Source organism: Molothrus ater, chromosome 20, assembly GCF_012460135.2.
Source record: "Molothrus ater isolate BHLD 08-10-18 breed brown headed cowbird chromosome 20, BPBGC_Mater_1.1, whole genome shotgun sequence".
NCBI lineage: Eukaryota > Metazoa > Chordata > Aves > Passeriformes > Icteridae > Molothrus > Molothrus ater.
The window spans coordinates 7,160,186-7,181,204 of NC_050497.2; the positions used below are offsets into that span (position 1 = coordinate 7,160,186).

At 44.2% G+C, this 21,019-nt stretch overlaps 1 protein-coding gene across 1 annotated transcript in view; it reads right to left on the minus strand.

The window, feature by feature from the left end:
- Positions 1-20,263, minus strand: part of RAPGEF1 (Rap guanine nucleotide exchange factor 1) — an 84,317-nt gene extending 64,054 nt beyond the window's left edge. Inside the window, exon 1 of the mRNA XM_036393872.2 lies at positions 20,137-20,263. Within this exon, the coding sequence (XP_036249765.1) occupies positions 20,137-20,161 (25 nt within the window). The 5' untranslated portion in view covers positions 20,162-20,263. The remainder of the gene's footprint in view (positions 1-20,136) is intronic.
- Between the last annotated feature and the right edge of the window lie 756 nt (positions 20,264-21,019).

Consider the following 21,019-nt stretch of genomic DNA (forward strand, 5'->3'; position numbering starts at 1 on the left):
CGACTTCACAAGATTTGTAATCTGTGCTTGGACTTCATTTATTTTAGCACATGTTTTCAGGAAACTTCCCTTTCCTTTCTACCCTGTTTACAAATTTACACAGCAAACTCACTTTGCCTCCCTCCCCAAACAAACACATAAATTTTGCCTTTTCTCTCCTCTGTGTACTCATGAACTCTGAAGCTCAGCAAATAAACTCTCAGCTACATCCACTTCTAAACTGCTGATTTCTGTAGAGGAATGACAGATGGAAGAGAGCTCTCCTGCTTCATTTTTGGCAACTCTATAGCCAGAAGTCTGAATACACTCAATGTGCCCTCATTCCTCATTAACCTGAGAGCCACTTATGTATCTACTGCAAAGAGTGCAGAACTGGAATATGGCTCAAACAAATCTTGAAAAAGGCAGTTGGTTTGGGAAAAGCTGCTTCATTAAAATGCATTGAAACTCCTAAGTCCATCTGCAAAAGGCTCCTACAGTTTTGCATGACTTTAACCAGTACCTTTTCCACGTCTGTCCTGATATGACACACCATAGGTATAAAACACCTCTCAAGGCTTGATTGCTGCTATTTGATAAAAAAAACAACACCATATATAGCAGTCACAATCACAATCATAATTATGAAAATGAACCCACATATGGGAACTTTGAAAGATGGCCCTCACAGAAGATACTTTCAACAGGGATTCAAATCACTTATAAAAATAGAGAATTTAAAAATATATAGAAAATACTTCTGCAAGTACAGTCAAGTAAATCTGCTATTTATTGGCAGAGCAGGTGAAGAGCTGAGCTGGTTTTCTGGCAATTGTACAAATCTACTTTTAGGGAAATCGTTTCAAACTACAACACACCAGAATTTATCATGATAAAACAGGCAACATTCAAAACCACAAGAGCCCTGTAGCTCAGACTTAATAATGAGAGGGCTTCTCCATCCTGGAAAGGTATCTTAAATCAAGGTGAAAGCTGGAAACTCACACATATTATTCCAAATTAACTCCTTATATAGTTTTATTTTGGAGTTTGGCCGTCCACTTGCAGAATGAATTTAGCTAATTAAAAGGCAAAAGGGCAATATTTAGAGATAGTTCTCATATATATATCTGGGAAGTTGTTTCTCAAAGATAAAGTCTAGCTTTGTTGAACAGAAGTAGATAACAAACCTCAAAGGAAGAGATTTTTCTTCTATGAACTGTCTTTTTTTTTTTTTTAATTTAAAGGACACTCCTGTGTTATAAGAAATCAGGACAACATAACCTCAACATTTTCCACTGTAAAGCAGAAATCTATGGTTTGTGCTCTCCTGTTAAGAACTGGGTTTGCATTTGCAAAACAACCCAACAAAGAAGTGCCAGCTCCACTGAAACACTTTGTCATTCAGGAACTCAGGGTTGAAGCTCCAGGCTTACATTTGATCAAGAGTCTAAACAAAGCCTGACCTAGCACCAAACAGGCAGCTGGTTTGCACACGGAAATTTGTAGAATGTTACTTTTGCCCCTTTTTAATGAGAAAACTGCCATCTCCTCCAAAATGACCTTGGGATGGTTTTTCATTGTACAAGCCGGAAATTCATGGCACAAATTGATGAGGTGGGGATTCGGAGCAGGTGACAGCATCAGTCACATGAAAAGCTCAGGCAGAGCAGATGCAAAACCACATCACCACTGGCAGATGACCTACCTGGGGGATGGCAGCTCCACTCCTGAAGTCACCAGGAGCAGCTTTAAAGGACAAATGGAATAATCGTGATCCTGAGGCCACAGAATATTCCTATAATGGGCTTGAGACACGCTGCCAGTCGCAGGCAGCACACAGTAAACAGTTTGGCCAAGCTGCCCAAGCAATAAGCAGGCTACTGTGAAAGAAATGACCAATGCTCACAGCAAATGACCCAGCAGAACCCATCTCAGCACCCCTAACGAGCTCTCCAGATGCAACAGCATGAATGCTTACAGTCATTTTCAATATTTCAAACCAAGAAACCACTCCCTCATATTCTTAATTACCTCCCACAGCAAGACAGACAGGGATTTGGAGCCTCCATAAATTCTCAGTAGTAGAGAAATCAACCCATTAATTTTCTAACATTAAGGCTACTAGGTTTATTTTATAAAATTACTAGCCAAACCAGAGTCCAATAATGAGATGATCTATTTGGAAATAATATTTTGCTTGGAGGAAAGGAAGAAACGCTGTTTTCATCTCTAATACCCATAAAACACTGTATTTACAGACTCCAGCTTGGGGACTCAGGGCCAATCTACTGATAGGATTTCTCTTCTATTTGCACCGTGTCAGCATCTGCTCTCTTCATGTGAAAACAAAAAGCTGCCCAAGGAGATTATGGCACTTTCACACCCTGCATCACCCAGGTCCCAAAGAGTCTGCCTAGTTCAGCTCATTAGGAGCACACCACACTTTGCATTTCCTACTACTTTAACGTTGTAAGTGTTTAGTGAATATAGGATAACACTGGCAAAGCAGCTCTTGTCCAACTTCAAACAAATATAAGGCACTTCTTTATTACAAAGGCTGAAGTCACATGCTCCAAGGCTCCTTTCACAAAGTGATCACGGGCATAATGAGGTGAACACCAGTAAGTACAATCAAAGTACATCCTTCTCTCCCTAGATGTGTTCCTACTGTTCAATTACACTGTGGTAGACATGGCTTATTAAAGGATTTTCACAGACCTAAGGAGCCATGTCTGGCAGTGATTTCTTTATTTATTTAAATAAACATTTTACACCTATATTTACATAGTGCTTTTAAAGAGAACCTCCAAAAAACATCAAAACCCATTCAACTCCAGGGTAAAAGGTAACAGCCAAATATGAGAAGAATCACAAAGAAAGAAGAGAAATTAAATTCCAGAAAAAAGAACAAATGACATGGATTTGAAAGCTTGCTAGGGGCTATGCAGGGCTATACAGAGCCCACTTATCACAGGTAACAATTCAGATTGGATTTTGGAGGTCTAATCTGAAATACAGAGGGTCATATTATTCCTGGGGGCAAACAGCTCCAGAGAGCATCAGCATTGCAGGAGGCTTCCTCTGCCAAATTACCACTACTCTTTCTTGAATTCACACCTCCTGGTTGTGTATTAACACAACTATCTTGTATTATATTAAACTCAGTCAATCATTTTACCTCCACAGAGGTCCAGGCTAGGAAGGGAATTTCAGAGTTCAAGCCCATTCTCTTGCTGGATCATAAAAATCCCAGCATTACTGTATCACACAAAAGGTCTCCCACTGGGACTTGATGCAAAACAAGGAAAACCAAAACAAGGAAACAAAGCAAACAAGGAAAAATCCTTAAACAAAGAAAGAAAATCTTTGAAATCACTGGCCTATCCACTTAAGTGCTGTTAATTCATAATGATCTTGATTCCAATAGCTAGTTTGAAATTTTCCACGTAGTATGTGTCACTTTATTTAAAAAACACGACCTACATTTGAATTTCTGAGTAAGATCACAGACGTACACAACGCTTTGCATGCTAAAGACGGGGCTTTATAGTGGCTCAGATTTCACACGTTCCCATCTTTTGAACAGCAAATCTGTTCTGACTCTGCCCATTGTTACGGGGTCTGAAAAATCCAGAGGCACAGAGAGCACCTGACCTGGGAGCTGTGATAAAAACCAGGCTATTGCACAGAGACAGCAGGAGAAAAGAGGCCGCTCAGTGTCAGTCAGAGCTCTTTAATCAGGTTGAAACGCTTGGCTGTGGAGAGGGGGGCTCAGTCTCTCCAATCCACATTCCCATCCCTCATGCTGCTTTCTTAATTAGCAGCAAGTGGACAACAGCTGTCAGTAGCCTGGAGGCCAGAAAGTTATCAGTAAAAAACGGGGAGAGACACAGAACTGGGCTGTTAAATCACCAGTGGTCAATGCAGGCAAGAGATCCGTGCACAGCCAACATGGAATGCTTTGGGTTGGAAAGGACCTTAAAGATCATCTCATTCCAAACCCCTGCCATGGACATGGCCTCATCCTCTGACACTGAGAGGATGCTCTTCCTGCTGGCTTTAGTCTGGTTATTTTAACATATGACTAACTGTAATTCAGGTTTTTTGGTTGTTTTGTTTTTTGTTTTTTTTTTTTTTAGTATTCCCGTAACAGGAAAATTTAAGCTGAGAATAGAAGGAAATGGGATGGCCATCCTAATGTCTTGATGAAAATACATGAGGGTCATTTCAAAGGCACAGCAGAATAAAGGCTTCAAGATTGCTTCAGAGGTTTTAGGCATAAAAGTTGAAGCACAGGAGAGAAGGGGGGGGGAAAGGATGTTTTACTTAAACAGTAGATAGAAACTTTAGCAGAAGATAGAAACTTAATCTAGAAGCCCTAACCTCAAATAGCACAAAAGAAAGAGACTCTACTCAGTCATTATTGTCTGTATATTAAATCCTGTGAACCCAAGTCATCAGTCTTGACCTTACTGTACCATGTATTAGACTAAAGTGGGTCAAAAAGAAAATTCATTTCCAAAGAGGTGACACCCTCTGGTCAAACCATGGGCTTATCTCATAACAAAACTCGCTGACTGCCTGGATGATCAAGAAATAAAGTAATTGCTTCCCTGTTGGATGTCCTGATTACTGTCATTTGTGGCAATAGGGAACTCAATGCAATTGCAAGCAATAAAATGTATTATTAAAATTCCCCACTGCCCATTTGTTACTGATAAATTGTCATCACCCCAACTTCTTCAGAAAAGCCAGTCTTTTTTTGAATTTGGCTTTATCCTACCCAGAAAGAAGAGATTTGGAGCAATTTTCTGAGGCCTGGCTGGTAGTTCTGCCAGTTCTAAATATATCCCAGCTTTCTGAGCTTGAACCTATGCAAAGGAAGCTGGGAGGAAGATGGAAGTATTTCCCCAAGCTGCCAGTAGACTAGCAAGACATCTAAAAGCCCTCATCAAATTAAGTGCTTAATTACAATTCAGACTTTGAGACTCTGGAAATTAGGATAATCTTCTGGGAAATTTAACAGTCTCCCACAAAAGAAATTGCAACATACAAGCCAAAAAAAGCACAGAGCTTGGAGAATGTTATCCCATCAAATCACACCTTGTACTAGATTCCTCACCCTAATTCCTGGAGAATGCAAAGGGAGATCCACAACTAAATTTCAGGTTCTTGAGCCATTGGGAAGGACGAGGGTCAACATTTAGGAGGCTAAATCAGGAAAAGTGGAACAAGCTGAGAAATGTTTGTTGAGTTGATGGAGAGCTGCCGGTGAAGGGACCTTCTCACACCTGACTCCACGATGGACTGTGAGGTGAGGCCACAAAGGGCATGGCTTGGAGAAGGTCTCAGCTCATCACTGGAACAACCACCAAAATTTTGGCAGCACGGCAATGGCTGCAGGCTTGCCAGCTCCATTCCTCTAGGTGGCATGATCTGTGCATGCATCACCTGGGTCCTCCCATGCACAGAGATGCCACCACTACACAGCGCTGGGGCTGCCGCTCTCACTGCCTAATGACACCCCTAAAACATGAACTAACAACCCACCCACAGGCTACACAGCTCCAGTGATGACTGAAAAGCCCACAGAAGCTCTTGGAGAAGCAGAGATCATCTGACCACAGTACCAAGTGGAACCACAGCAGAAAATGAAAGGAGGGCAGGAGTTGAACTCACTGTCCTTACCTCACTACTGACAGAACTTTCCATCACCACCCATCATGAAGTCAGAGGTACAGAAGAAATGTTTGCACAATGCTCTAAAAATGTGAAGTTCTAGGTGAACACTAAGCATTACACATTTTCCTTTTTGATTCATGAAATTAATGCAAGGGAAATGAAATCTTGATCTCAAAATAAGCCGGAACATCCCACACTTCCCATTGTTACCACTCATGAGCCATGACCCCAGAATTGCATTCAGCAGCAAGAGGAGCTCTGCTGCTTGGGCTAGATGTCTAAGGATGTTCTTTGGCTGTGACACATGTACCACTGGCACATCCCTGTACATCTCCAGGACAACGCTGCTGAGTCAAAACCTTGTGACACAGAGGATGCACTACAAGCAACGTGAGTGTAACCATCCAAAAAACCTGCAAACTAAGAGAAACAAAGGGCAGGAAGAGCTGACAGAGAAGAAATCATATCCTGGTATCAAAGACAACAAGAAACAAAACAAAATGAAAAGCAATTCAAACCCAAAGCTGAAATGGAGAATGAAGGAAGTGACTGAACTTGGGCTGGAGGTATCTCAGAGGCTGAGTTGTGACTCTGGGTTCACCTGGATAATGCAGAAGCTGTAGGGGAGAGGGTGTTTCCATCAGCAGCTTATCTCTGCACACTCAGTTTCCAGACAGGTTCACATCTGGAGCACTGCACTCCTTGCTCATTGTTTTTTCCATGAGCCAAAGGTCAGCAGTGCTGCCACAACCTCCAACACCCTGGATGAGCCCTCTGGAGCCTGCTGCTCACACCTGGTACTGATCAGAGGGGTCTGGGCCAAAATCAGAATTGATTTTTCCAGAAAATGTCAACTACAGAAATTCACAAAAACGTTCATTAATTCAAAACAAATCTTTTGGCGGAAAGCTATGGAAATCTATATATAATCTCATCAGAAATCAGCTCTGTGATTAAAAACAGAGAATTAAACAAAAAAACTCCCAACTTGCTCATTGGGAAGCTCAGGACAGGGAGTTGACTGCATTTCCAGTGAGTGCCTGGCCTAACACAGGTCCTGGTAAAAACCCAGGCTGGGTCACAGGGTGCTACAATGCCAGAGAAGGCTCAAAGCCATGCAGCCAGCAGAGATGCCTACCTGCAGAAACAGAAACTGCTGCATTAACTCAACATGGAATAAATCAATTTTTGTACCCTGGAGCAAGAGTCTGGGGAGTGTTCAGGCAAGCCTTAACAAATATTAACTAGCCTGAAGTTAAACACCTCTCTATAAACTGTCCTACAGACTTTGATACCCTAAGAACCAGAATTTTTTTTTCCCCAATATAAAATTTCAGGCAAGTGAAAATATGAAAGCAGTTCTTCATATAGCTTAACTAGACGGATCATTTAAGCTTGAGCTGCTTCCTAGAAATATTAGGGCTTTCACAAGATTTTTTCCATGGCTTACTCATAATGAACAGCTGCTCTGGCAACTGCTGGAGTCAGCAGGTACTTCCTGGCCTGAAAAATAGTCATCAATATAGCTCAGTACAGAAAATCATACTCTCTTTAAAACAATTCATGATAGGCTTTAGATATCAACTGGCTCCATGCCACAGACACTCCCTTAAACAATGGTTACACCCTGTATACAGCTAAAAATGAAATAGCTGAAAAGGAAGACATTTCACACAAGTTCCCAGGGTAAAACACATCTGAGAAGCACTGGTCTGGGACTGACATTGTTCTATTGAAAGAATAAATATCTGAGTCCAAACTGTATTTCCTTCACCACCTTCCCAGACTCCCACAAGGAGAAAATCCCTCTGAGCTTTGCTTTTATACTTCTGGTGCTCTCTGACAGAATGAAAACCCAGGGTTTTATAAGACTGTAAATAAATTAGAAGTGCTGCAGATTATGATTTGCCCTTTTGTTAACATCACTGGTAGCACCAGTGAGCCTGTTTGCCAGCTCAGGAGAGGTCTGAAACTCTTTCAATGTTGACTTTAAGCTGAATACAAATATTGAGTGAGCTGCCTGTACACGGAGCCCTCAACCACAGCGATCTCACATAGCAATGCTGCTTACAATGCTGCCAGTGAGCCAGGGTGTCAAAACAAACATCATTGTATTAATTGCATCTGTTGATGAACCAGCCCAAGAACAGCCTTGTTTCAATCACTGGCTTTATAAGACAGCACTGAAATGTTACTGTGAGTGTTGAGATGGATGAGTCAACAGACAAAATACAAAAGCATTTGTAAAGAGAGTCTCGCTGGAGTAATTTGAAAAGCTGCACAGCTACACAAAATGATGGCCTTTATTGACACAGCTTGCTCATAATAGTCCTTAACCTAGTTTTAAGTTTCAGTTTTGCTTTCTGCAGCCTTTCCAGTCAAGGACAGGCAAACACACAAGTACTGTTACCTTTGCAAAGGTGAAAGATCAGTAGACACATAACCAACCTGCAAATAGTTCAAGAAGTCATGTCAGATACTAATCCTCACTTGGGGAGTTACAAATGGCTCCTCTCTCTATTCTGGAAGTTTTCCTTGACCTTGTGGAGTGAAAGACCTCTCAAACTACCAGGTAAACATAACACTGGGGCTCAGGGTCAGCCCAAGGCAGGAAGCACTGGCTGCACATCCCCAGCCAGCCTCTCCTCCCGGTCTTACTCGGCTGAAATCATCTCTGCAGTGTCACGTCAGGTCAGGAGATTCAGGTTACTGAAAGAATGACATTTTAAACCTGATCTCTCTCCCTCTCTCATCCAAAACCATCTGCAACTCATCTTTTAAGGCAGAGATTATTCATTCTGGGGGAATTATCCACTAATCAGTTTTTATCTCCAAACTAGGTTCTCATGCTCACAGCTAGGTCTGGCAGAGGTTTAGGCTCCTTCCACTCTCAGAGCAGTCTCCCACTGGACAGATTTTAAAATGCAGTTGATGGCAGCTCCATGTGCTAAAAAACCAGCCCCTATTTACCAGCCAGCATCATGTAGGTACAGAGTGCTCCAGTTATGAGTCGCCTTTACTGGGCTGGGGTTAGCTTTTTACACCTTCATGCCCAGGGATCTGCCATGTGAGGTTCCCCCCACCCTGATTTTCTGAAGTAGGACAGAAGAAGTAAGGAAAACCACCGTGCACAACAGGAGAAGGAGACAAGCACTCTGGTATTTCCCCCCAAAGCACATGCACAGAGAGAGGTCAGCACAGACCTCTGCTCTCAGCACCCTTGCTCACTAGCCTGGCTGCTACTCCCTTTGATATTTGTCACAGCCAAGTGTGAAACTCAAGAGAAGCACGTGGCCAAGTGAGTCAGACCCCTGCATTCTGCAAGTGCCTCTCCCCTGCTTATTATAGCTCATCCTTCAGCTCTGCCCTGGGACACCAGAGCATTTTCTATCCACTGCTCAATCACAGCAGCTCCTCCAGTTCTTCTACTCACCAGCACGAAATTCATGCCCATCACCTCCCAGAGGTGACATCCCTGTTATCTTCCAAATAAGATGGGCTCTTCATCTGCAGTTATCATGCAGAAATACCCCCATAAAAACCCAGGCAGATAAACTGCCTCCTGCATTTCACCCAAAGGCCAAGGCAATTACTGCAGAACTTGTAGCTTGCATCAGTAAACACAGATGTAATAGTCTTGGGTTATCTGATTTTCAATTTTGAGGACTATGTTAAAACAAAACCAAACCAAAACCAAACCAAACTCACCCGGATTTCTCCTGACAAGCAAATTGTTAAACTGGCCCCAAATCCTATTTTACCAACTGCAGAAGAGAAATTCAGGAGATTCTTCAGCTGGTATGAATCAGGATAAAAGGCATTTCACAGCTGTAGAAGTGAGAATATTTTGGGGAAAAGAGATGTTTTTAATTCCCTCTAGTTCATTTAATAAATTCTAAACATCATGGCTTAAAATAATCCTGACAGACAAAGCAGGCCAGACCTTCCTATCCAATAGAGTACAACTCTGCACTCACTGCCTCAAAACTATTCTCTACTCTCTCTTGGGTAAAATAGCAGGGATGGAGGGAAAGAAACTATTTAGACTGAAGAGGAGAAACCTCTACTCAGACCCATTTGTTTTACTCTGGTAGTATTGACAGATGAGTAATGAAAACTTTGCTGCAGACACAGACTGTTCTTCAAGGCAGCATCAGTTAATAAACCACAACCACAGCTGCAAAAATATTAAGGAATTTAACTAAATGACTCCTTCAAGGGCAGGGGATGCAGGAGGAGCCAGTTTTTGTGCTTTGTTATCATCCCAAAGGTTAAGATCAGAGCATGCAGCATCAACACAAACCAGTGTTACTGTTTTGCACATAAAAGCTTTGAATAACAATTTCATTAAAATGTATACAACTGGGTACTAATATTTCTAGTATGACTCTTTTCCATTATGATAATATTTGAAACTTAGTGTACTATGTTGCCAAAGCTTTTAGATATGAATTATCTCATCTGAAAAGAATTAAATGGTAAAAACAAATTAACAGTAATAATAAAACTAACAGCCTGTTAGCTGCCAGAACCACAGGAGCACCAAGGCTGGAAGAGACCTTCAAGATGATCTGATCCAAGTGTCAGCCATAATCTCCCCAAAACCACATTCCCAAGAGCCACATCCAGACATCTCCTGAACACTCCCAGAGACAGCCACTCCACCACTTCTCTGGGCAACTTACTCCAAGGCCTGACCTCTCCTTCAGTGGAGAATCTGAGCCCTCTCACAGGACAAGGCTGGCAGCATGGCTGGGAAGGGAGTTCTGCAGGCACTGCAGACTTGGATCAGGATGCTGATCCACAGCCATATTAACAGCTCATGCATGCTGGGAATAATTCCAGAAGCAGCTGTGCCCACAGTGGATGGGGGAATTTTTTGGTGACATTACCAGTGGAGCTCCAACAGAGTGGATAACCAATAGTTCTAACCTTAGGTAAAATTATTTATACCACTCCCAAGTCCTTACAGAACTTGAGAAGTACCCAAACAATGACATGGGCAATCAACAACCTTCCAACATCCTTTTTAGTGTTATTAACACCCTTACACACCTTGTTGCCAAAAGACCCTCAGGATTTAAAGATAATTTCCTCTGCCCTGGGCAAAAGAGGGTTTGGAGCTTGGAGCTTGGCACTCAGCAGGCTGACAGCCAAATGGAAGCTCAGGGAAATTCTCCTGGGTATCATTTGTGGTGCACCTGATGTCCCCAGGGAGCCCTCTGAGTGAAACACACACCTCACCTCTGAGGTCTAATGAAGCAGGTTGTATTTCAGGATAAAATCTAAGAATAAGTGCTGCCAATGAATATTTAGGGAATTTATACAAGTGCTTTCACCCAAGACACACAGGAACAAAACCATCTTTGTTTAAAGGCTACCTGGAAATAGGCATAGAGAGTTAACAAGAACAAATTCTCTCCTGGCATGGTTTTTAAGTGTTTCTTTGCCCTGCAATTGTTACCAGCCTTTTATTGGCAGCCCACCCTTCACTGCCCTCGACTGGCTCCTCTGAACTGTCTCCAAAAGCACATATTTGCTTTTTTTCCCCCAAAGATTTTGCTTTTCCTTGGCATTCCCCATTCCAGGCCATTCACAAGTCACGTTTGCCAAATGGCTACAAACATGGGACAGCTACATTTTCAATTTTGCCACAATGAAGACCCTATCTGCAGCCTCTCTGATCTCCTCAGCCTTCTACTGAAAATGTGCAGAAATTTAAACAAATTTTAATATCCCTTCCTCCACGAAGTTTGACAGAAATTGGCCAGTAAGTCCAAGAGCTGTAACAGAGGATGGATGAGCTATCACACTGCCTTATGTAAGGATGTTACAGATTGAGGAAGAGAGGTGCAGACAAGGAGCAAACTTATCTCTGAGAGATGTGCCAAGTTATGCATGGAGACTCACTGGTTCTTCTTTAAAGGGATTTTTGTGCACCTGAATATCACAAAACTGGGCAGAGTTGAGAGTGCCAGCTCATGTACTTTAAGCACCATTCCTTAAATTCACTCCATCATTTTAACAGGGTGGTTCCACAACGTTCCAAAGTGTTTCTCCTGTAAAACAACGTCCCAGACAGAGCAGGGGACAGAAGTGCCACTGATTCCAATGACAAAGAGCAAACAGCTACACACATAAAAAGAACAGAAAAACTGAGCTGAAAGCTGAGAAACTCCCCACCTCAGTTTGTCAGCTATGTTCTAGGTATTGCTTGTAACAATACAAGATTATGGACTTTTTTTAAGTCATGTGACTTTCAGATGCACAATGTTTTTGGGTACCACAATTTTTTCCCACACAATAGCTCTGGAGAAGCAATTCCAAGCAGTAAAAGTTAAACTCAACCCCTGCACTGCCCTTACCATGCTCTGTCAAGAATCTGGCATCAACCTTAACATCTGATTTCATGTGACCTTTCAAGGGTATTTATACAAACAAACCATCTCCTGCACAAACCAGTGCTCTACATTTTGTGCAAATCCCTGTAAATTCATAGATGAGTTCTAACTAAACCTCTTGGCAGAATTCCCTAGTTCCTCAAATGTATTATTCTTATATATAATTCTACTAAGAAAAATAGAAAATGTAGACTTAAAAAAATAAGATGGAAAATATATATCCAAAAAGGGATATTTCATTTTCTTGTATATGAAAGCTGCAGCACACTGTCAACTGTGAAATGCAAGGCTGTATTAAGCATTAAAAAGGAAAAAAAAGAAAGGCAAAATGCTCAAATTGACAAAGTTAATATGGTTAGAGCACAACTGAAAGGATCATAAAACACCCAAGAAAAACTGTGTTTAAACAGTATTGTCCTGCTAACTGAACCCATTGTCAGATGGATTCACTGAGCTCTGCTCTCCAGAATTGATTGGAATGTACTCTACAACCAGAACTGCAATATTGATCTCCCTGGGTGCCCTTTGTGATGTTTGGTTCGTAAAGGAAACTTTCTAAATATGGAATTCATTCCTGAGGCTACTGCAGAACCTCTTGGGCAGCACAGACAGGACCCAAAAAAACCCATCAGAAGGTAAGGGATAAAACAATATGTGCTGCACATTTGGAACACACTTGTTTTGGTTCCCATTTCAATTATTAAAGACTCCCTGCAAAGTACAGCTGAATGGATACAGAACTATTTATTCAGTCTCCCAGTAAAATTCTATCAAGGTTTAATCAACCAACCAAGCTGCTGTGTCTGCTTCCTCCAACCTTACCAGCTGTGAGTAACTATTCTTTGATTTTAACCTCCACTGATTTTTTTCCTTTCTTTCCAGAAGCCTGAAAAGGAAAATTTTCTTTCAAACCCCAAGATTTTGTACACGTCAGGGATGAAATTAAAGATCTTGTTTAGAATATAAATGGGACTGGTTCAGTGAATATGTTAAGTACTCAACAAAGGGCATCCCCCCATGAAGCCTTCAGAGAGAAAGAATGAGAGCATGAGAGTGCAAGCAAGCTTTAACCTCTCTCCTTGGGCAGAATAATGGATTAGGATTTCCTCAGAGGAACTGATGGCCATGCCAAGATGTTAACTTACATCCCAAAGTGCACAGCATTGTCATGGCACCAGAAAAACTCTACCCAAAGGAGCAGACACTGTCACCCAGATAAGGATTATGCAAAGCATGCTTTTTTTTTCAATTCAAAAAGCCTCATTTCTATAATTAAGAAATCTCTTCTTCAGTGCCACCTGTGCTTGTTCGACCCTCAGAGTGGTTATGAAATGAGAACAAAAAAATTATTTAGAATATAGCTCTTGTTAATTCTCAGATCTTTTAGATACTTTCCTAAATATGATACAATAGAAAGGAGGTGTAGGAGAACCAGTCCTCCCAAATACTGTGAATATTGTACCTCCCACAACACCAAGTGAACACTGATACAGGCTTTTCCCTCTACTTCTTTCTATTCACTTCTCCCTTGCTCTCAACAAGGAAACATTTTCTTACAAACCCCAGAGAAGGTGAGCTCTGCTAGCAGCTCAAACAGCAAAGGGATTTAACATGAAGAGACTGTTTCCAAGCTGGAGAGCTTTCACTGAAATATGCAACCCAAATGAAAGCAGATCAATAACGTGATCCATCAGCCTTCTCAGGCTGCTCCACAGAACATGTGAGGACATCATTTCTCACTCACACAGATGAAATTGTTTGCTCTGTCACTGCCAGTGTCAGACACCTTAAGAAGAGATTGGAAATGTATTTTTAAGAGTGGATGCTGTGGGTCAGGGAATAAAGCTGTAATTTGTCAGGATGCAGTAAAACGTGAACAGCACAAGTGCAGAACATTCCTCTGGCAGCACGTCCCAACCTGCAGGATTCCTGCAGCTTTTCTGGGTTGCTGAAATTCATCTTCTGTCTCTGTGCCTTGGAACAGACTCCATGAAAGCCGTTGGGAACGTCCTCCTTGCCTGGTTTCTCCCTCTGCCATCCTCCTGTCCTCTCCCCTCTGCTCTCCTCGCACGCAACTCAGCCCCTGCTCCCTCCTCTCCCATCACTGCTGGGTTGGGCATCCTCTCAATTTTCTCATCTTTCAACCCATTCCATCAACATGTGACGCTCCTTTTTCCTTCTCTGGCCACCTTTTTATACACCTTGCAGCGCTGGGGCTGCAAATTCAAACTTGCAAAGACAATAAATCTCATTTTCCTTCAACGTGTTCTCCCTTTTCTTGATTTCAAGCCCTGAGAATGACACACTGTTCTACCCTTACCATCCCCTCATGTTCTACAGTATTTCTCAACTGTAACCAAATTTTAGTTATTTAGAAAAAAATTACAAATAACCAAGCTAATATCCTTGCAATAGCTATGTGATTTAATACTCTTTCCATGACACTGGCTGAATCCCATAGTCATATGCTAACAAACAAAAAGGAAAAATGTAACTCCAAAGCAGAATTTTTCAAGTATTCAGGCACTTACAGCATAATAAATTTTCAATTCTTTTCAAAGAGAAAAGCCTATTCTGTCACAAATCTGAGAAGCTGAAGGACCCCTCTCCATGTATAGGATTTTTCTCTAGATAATGTAATGTCTGTACAGGCAGAATATAAGCTGGAAGGATTCATTTCATGCTAAGCAACAGTACACAGAGGAAAAGAGCTTCACAAAGTAGCAAAAGATCTCAAATCTCCAATTCCAGCAGAAAAAAATGTTGTGACTATGTGCTTTGGAAAACTGAACAAGTTACATCCACTACATGTATTCAAACTATGCAAAATGATGGGTGTGGTGAGGAGGGGGAGAGAGGAAGGAGGCTATTAAATCACCTTACCTGTAATTCTGACATGTAATTTGTTATTTTTAATATACAACATAGTTTCAGGTGTTTTATCTGGCACAAAGACAGAAAATGTTCTTTATCATCTTACCTTTGCTGGGGTACAAGGGATCTTCCAAACTGGGTGCTACGGTAACAAACAACTCCAGCTCCCACTAGCTCAACTGAGAGCTACCTATAATACACATAAATGATTGAGTGATTGAATTAAACCTGATTAGCCATCAAATGCCTCTGCCAAGGAAGGGACAACATCTCTCCAGCTTCTTTAAAATGAAGTTTAGAAAGTTAACTCCTCGTGTTCCTTCACTTGCAGTTCAAATGCTGTTAAGATTCTGGATGGAATGCTCTCCTTCCAAAGATCTGTAAGTCAACAGCAAAGCTCATTTTGCCAATTTTACCCTCAGGCTTTCCACTTTGGAATAAATAAGCTCTTAATGTATATTTCTTTAAAAAGAAAGACCACACCTTTGCATTAGAATCTATCTGCACCTACAATAGAGTTACTGGAGCATCAACTGCAATTCAGAACTTCCAAAAATATGAACAAAACCCCAAGGAAACCTGAAAGAAGAGTTACAGATTGACTCCCTTCCCTAGAAACAAACACCCAGGTTTCTTCCACTCAGGCAATACACTGCAGCAAGCAGAGCCACACAAGTGAATCAAGAGATCTAAATGAGGGATGTTTGTTTTACGATGTTGACTGACAGTGAACTTCCACTCCTCTCTCTGCCTGCCAGGAGGTTAGCAAGAGCCAGTGAGTTACCACCACATAAAAATCACAACCAAGAGATATATTTAGCCACTGTGGTTCAAGGAAAACGATTGCTTACGCTGAAAATAAATTTAGCAATTGTTTCCAGTTTCTGATTTTCACTGACTAAGGCACAACCCAGCTGCTTCACATTCCAGTAGCCTTCAGCTGTCTTCTTTCTCCACTCCTTGCCCACTTCCTTCTTACAACTGCTAAGACCACCTCAATCCTGCAGCAGTTATCCCACAGGCTGCATTTTGGAACACACCACCTGTCAACCTACAGTGGCCTACAAAAGATGCCAAATTCTGCTCCTTGTGCCATTCTGTAGAAACCAGCGATCATCTTGTCCCCGACCATGTGATCAGTGCAAATTACCAAGCACCCAGTACAAAACCAACCACTAAATGAACTATTGAGTGCAATACAGCACAGCCTGAATGGCTGATGCTGTTTAAAGAAGTTACAGTGAAACACACGTGGGATGATGTCTCTATGGGAGCAGCACACAGGAGGAAACAGGAGGTGCTAAAAGCCTGACTAAGGAAGAATTGGAACTGAATTACCTTTGGGGTTGAGAGGTAAGTTTTTTGAAGGGTCTAATTTTCAGATTTGCAGGTAACTCCTGTTCTGCTTGAAAATCACAAGCAGAGAAGCACTTAAGCTGGTCAACTGCAAAATTTTCTAACCTGAAACCCCTCACTTAATATTGAGAAATATGGTGCAGCTGTGAAAGCACAACAGAACTGAGAGAGTCCTGCCTAGTAACCCACCTAAGCATGACAGACAAAGAGAAACTGCATAAAACTGTACAGGTATATAAAACAGGCAGGCTAATTTCCATAAAATGATCCAAGGCACGATGACAGTTCAAAATATACCCTCTGCAAAAACAAAATCTCCAGGAAACTTCACATTTGTACAAAAACATCCACAGATGAACAATTCAGGATCACATAAATTGGCACAAAGGACTCCAGACAGAACATTAAATTCCTACAGAGATGGGAATAATGTGACCTCCTGAATTGTTTCCTCAATTTTGTAATTTTCTTAAGAACAGAGTTCTCCTGGAATTACCCCCAGATGTTTAACCCACCAATACTAAAGGGTGACAATTTGAGGTGAATTTGATTATCAGGCAAGTGCTTATGAGTAAAAGGTAAAGCCAACAGTGTTTTTGGTCTACTGGGAATAAACACATCCCATTGAGTCCTGAGCAAAATAGAGATGACTGCCTGCACTCCAGGTAGCTAACACCTGGAACAGCTCTCTCAAACAACCTTTAGCAGGCAGCTATTGGAAAATGAAAACCCTGAAAGAAATAACAAGACTAAGAGTGAAAACACCAAGTAGAATAAACCTTCAAAATATGGCACCCATATGTTCTTTGGTTTTAATAAAAGGGCATTTTTGACTTGTATCATGACAAGCTTTTGGAGTCTAATTCCTCCCTTACTCTCCCTGAACGATGCAGAGTAGCTGAATTCCCTGCAGCACGTAATCCATCAGGTAAATAAAAACAGGAATTCGTGCATCGCCATGGTAACAGGAAACCAAAGCAGAATCTGTGACCTTCTCTGCTCTTTCTTGGCATCTCTATTTTGGATTTCACATCAAAAAGGGAGAGAGCAAATATTTTCTGAAAGTAAAGACAAAAAGTCACAGTTCTGGAGTAAAGAGAAGCCAATGGCCATTCCTTCTCTCCCAGCCAAGAGGGTTCTGCTTTGGAAAAGTGTCTGGAAGTCTCTTGGTGGGAGCCTAACAAAGCAGGGGCTCTAACACTAGCAAACCCCAAATACACCATCTTCTACACTACCAGATGGCTGCCCTTCACTCCAAAGCAGAGCTCTGAATTGCTCTACAGTGACCCTTCTGTTGATTAAACAGCAGCACTGAGAGGCTCCAGAGGGAGCCTTGTCTGCTCTTCCCTCATGGACAGGATGGAAGCTGTTATCTCTAATCATTTATTATTGTTTTTTATTGAGTGCCAACAAGGTGTTTCAGTTAAGGACCCAGGGAGCAGATGTCTGAGCGTCTCTGGGGGGTCTAACCCTGCAAGGGGTAACACATTTTTTCCAGCAGGCTGTCTAGATGGACACACCAGTTAAACCAAAGCCCACTTCAAAGTTTGTCACCATGGCTTGTGACCAGGCAATAGTCTATTTTATTTATAACATAATGCATTAATTTCTGTCCCTGTAAGAAAAATAAATTCAAATGTACACAAATGCACAGACCTTGGACCTCACGGCATTTGTTTCATGAGTCTGTATCCTTTGTTCTGCTACTGTACACGTTTTGACAAACATTACCCCTGAGTGGCTGTGGTGTTACAGGCTGTGTTTATTCGGTGACGCTATTAACCAAACTGTTTGTGTCAATCAGAAGTTCAAACACTCAGGAACAGACATGGAGACAGTCCTGCTCTGGAACAGCTGGCTCCCAGCCCTCCTTTCCTGTCTCTTCTCTTCCCATTTATATTTGGACTGGATTATTTTTTTTAATATCCTTCCTAAAGAAATTAAAGTACAAGCAGTTGAACGATGATAGATTCCCAGATTTATAGTTTCTCTTGTTCAGCAAATCATCACTGTGACAGACTTGCATTAGAACAAATGTCCATGCATCAGGGCTTCTCTCACTGCATCTTCCACCTGCACACTCACAGCACCGACCTGGGGATGGATCTTGCACCATCCTTGAATTCTTCAGTGGGAGCTCAGTGTGGCTGGTCTCTAGCTTGTGCAGCGTATGACTTTTATATGGCATTTTATTGCTATTATATGGTAGTTTATATGGCATTTTATATTTATATGGTATTTCTTGGCCTCACTGCTCTATTGTTTATGGAACCGTGCTGAGTTTGTGTGTGTCTCCAGAGTCATCTTCCTGTGCCTGAACTCCTCACCATGCCTCTCTGGTGTGGAGCTCTATTTACTATTCTCCCAGGGTTATTTACTGCACGCGAATAAACAAAACGTGATCACTTATTTATACGTCTGTAATTACTGTCTACAGTTACTAAATCCCAAGCCAAATTCACCTCCAGCATAAACAAGTGGCAATTATTCCAGAGCTGGCCCGAGGTCTGTGTACTCTGCTAACACCTTCCCTGCTCGCCGGAGTAAGGGACAAGCACGGAAAAGCTCAGCAGGAGCAAAGCTACGTCGGGATCCTCTGAAAGGGACGGTGCACGGGATTAACCTGGGATATTTCTGGAGTAACATTTGTCCCCTGATGCCGAGAGCACACTTGTTAGACAGTAACTCAGCGCGGAGGGCTGGAAGCACGCCGAGGTGCTGCACCGAGAGGCGGCCGGCAGGCTGCTCATCCCCCGGGGCCGCCGCACAGCACACGGAGCACACCCGGCCGGGATGAGCACGGCCACAGGGAGATGCTACCGGACCGACCGCACTCCTTGGAGCCGGGGATCCTTCCTGCATCCCCGGCTGCTGCCCTGGGAAGCCTGGATGCTCCCACCCCGCGCTCCCCAGGAGGAGACAGCCGAGCTATTCCCCACAATGAAATATACAAAACAGCATCGATTTCTCCTCTGCTAATTAAATGCAACATAATTAAACTACGTAACTTCGCTGCTTGATTTGCACAACACTAATTGAATCTTTAGGCGTACTACTCCCGCTACAGAGAAAAACAGGGTCATTCAACCATCTAAAGTGACAACTGAGAACCAGGCACGACTCCAGAAGCACAGAGAGACAATATGATCCGTGCTTGAGCGTTTCCTTGTGAGAGCTGGAGGAACCTCAGCAGCCTCCCCTGGCTCTGGCTCTCGTGAGCACCCCAGGCAGAGGGGAAGAGGGAGGAAAAAAAACCTGCAAGGTCCCTCTGACATTTGCCCACGGACTCGTCTTTTCTCATCCTGCACAAACACCAGGAGAGGAAAGTTGGGAGAAGTTGAAATTAATCATTGCGCGTAGGCCCCAAAGCGCTGCAGCGCCCGGCTGTGCTGATGCTCGGCTGCACGGCAAGGACGGAACGGGTGTGAGAACACAAAAAATAAAATAAAGGAACTAGGGGGAAAAAGAGGCAAACAACGAGGAAAAAGGAAAACGCGGAGGAGACACAAAGCCCGAGCCAAACAGCGCCCGGGCACCGCAGGAGCAGCCCCCGGGGGGACGCGCAGAGCATCCCCCGCGGCCCCGGGCCCAGCCCCGGCCCCGCTGCCCGCCCGCGCTGTCAGGAGCCCCCGGGGGAACCTGGCCGGGCGCGGGGGTCCCTGCCCGGCTCCCCCCGCCCCGCCGGGCCCGCCAGGCCCGCGGCACCGCCGGCACCTCCCGCAGCTCCCTCAGCCCCGGCGGCTCCGGCTCCTCCGGCGGCTCCGCGGGGCGGGCGGCGAGCGCGGCCGCCCCGGCGCGTCCCCCCTCCCGCGCTGCCCCGGGCCTCGCTCCCGGCGCTCACCTGCTTTCTCGATCTTGCCGGACATGTCGGAGCCGGCGCTCGGCGCTCAGGCCCGGCGGCGCACGGAGCCGGCGCTCGGGGCTGCCGGGCTCCCGCTGCTGCCGGGCGCGATGCGGGAGCGGCTCCAGCGGCGGCCGTGGAGCTGCGCCCGCCCCCTGCCCCGCTCCGCGGGCCGCGACGGGAAGGGGCGGCCCGGGGCTCCCGCCGCGCACGCCCAGCGCCCGGCGCCGCCTCCCGGCCACAAAGGGAACCGCGGGGCGGGGCCGGCGGCGGGGCGGGCACGGAACCGGCACGGAACGGCCGAGCCCTGGAATGGGCATCGGGATCGAGGGATGGGCACCGGGATCCTGGGATGGAACCCCGGGGTGGGCAAGGGATCGAGGGATGGGCACCGGGATCCTGGGATGGAACCCCGGGGTGGGCAAGGGCATCGAGGGATGGGCACCGGGATCCTGGGATGGGCACCGGGATCCTGGGATGGAACCCCGGGGTGGGCACCAGGATCGAGGGATGGGCACCGGGATCCTGGGATGGAATCCCGGGATGGGCATCGGGATCGAGGGATGGGCACCGGGATCCTGGGATGGAACCCCGGGGTGGGCACCAGGATCGAGGGATGGGCACCGGGATCCTGGGATGGAATCCCGGGATGGGCATCGGGATCGAGGGATGGGCATCGGGATCCTGGGATGGAATCCCGGGATGGGCAAAGGGATCGAGGGATGGGCATCGGGATCCTGGGATGGGTTTTGGGATTCTGGGATGGAGATCAGGATCCTGGGATGAAGATCAGAATTCTGGGATGAGCATCAGGATCTCAGAATGGGATCAGAATACCGGAATTGGCATCAGGATCCAGGGATGAGGATCAGAATCCAGGGCT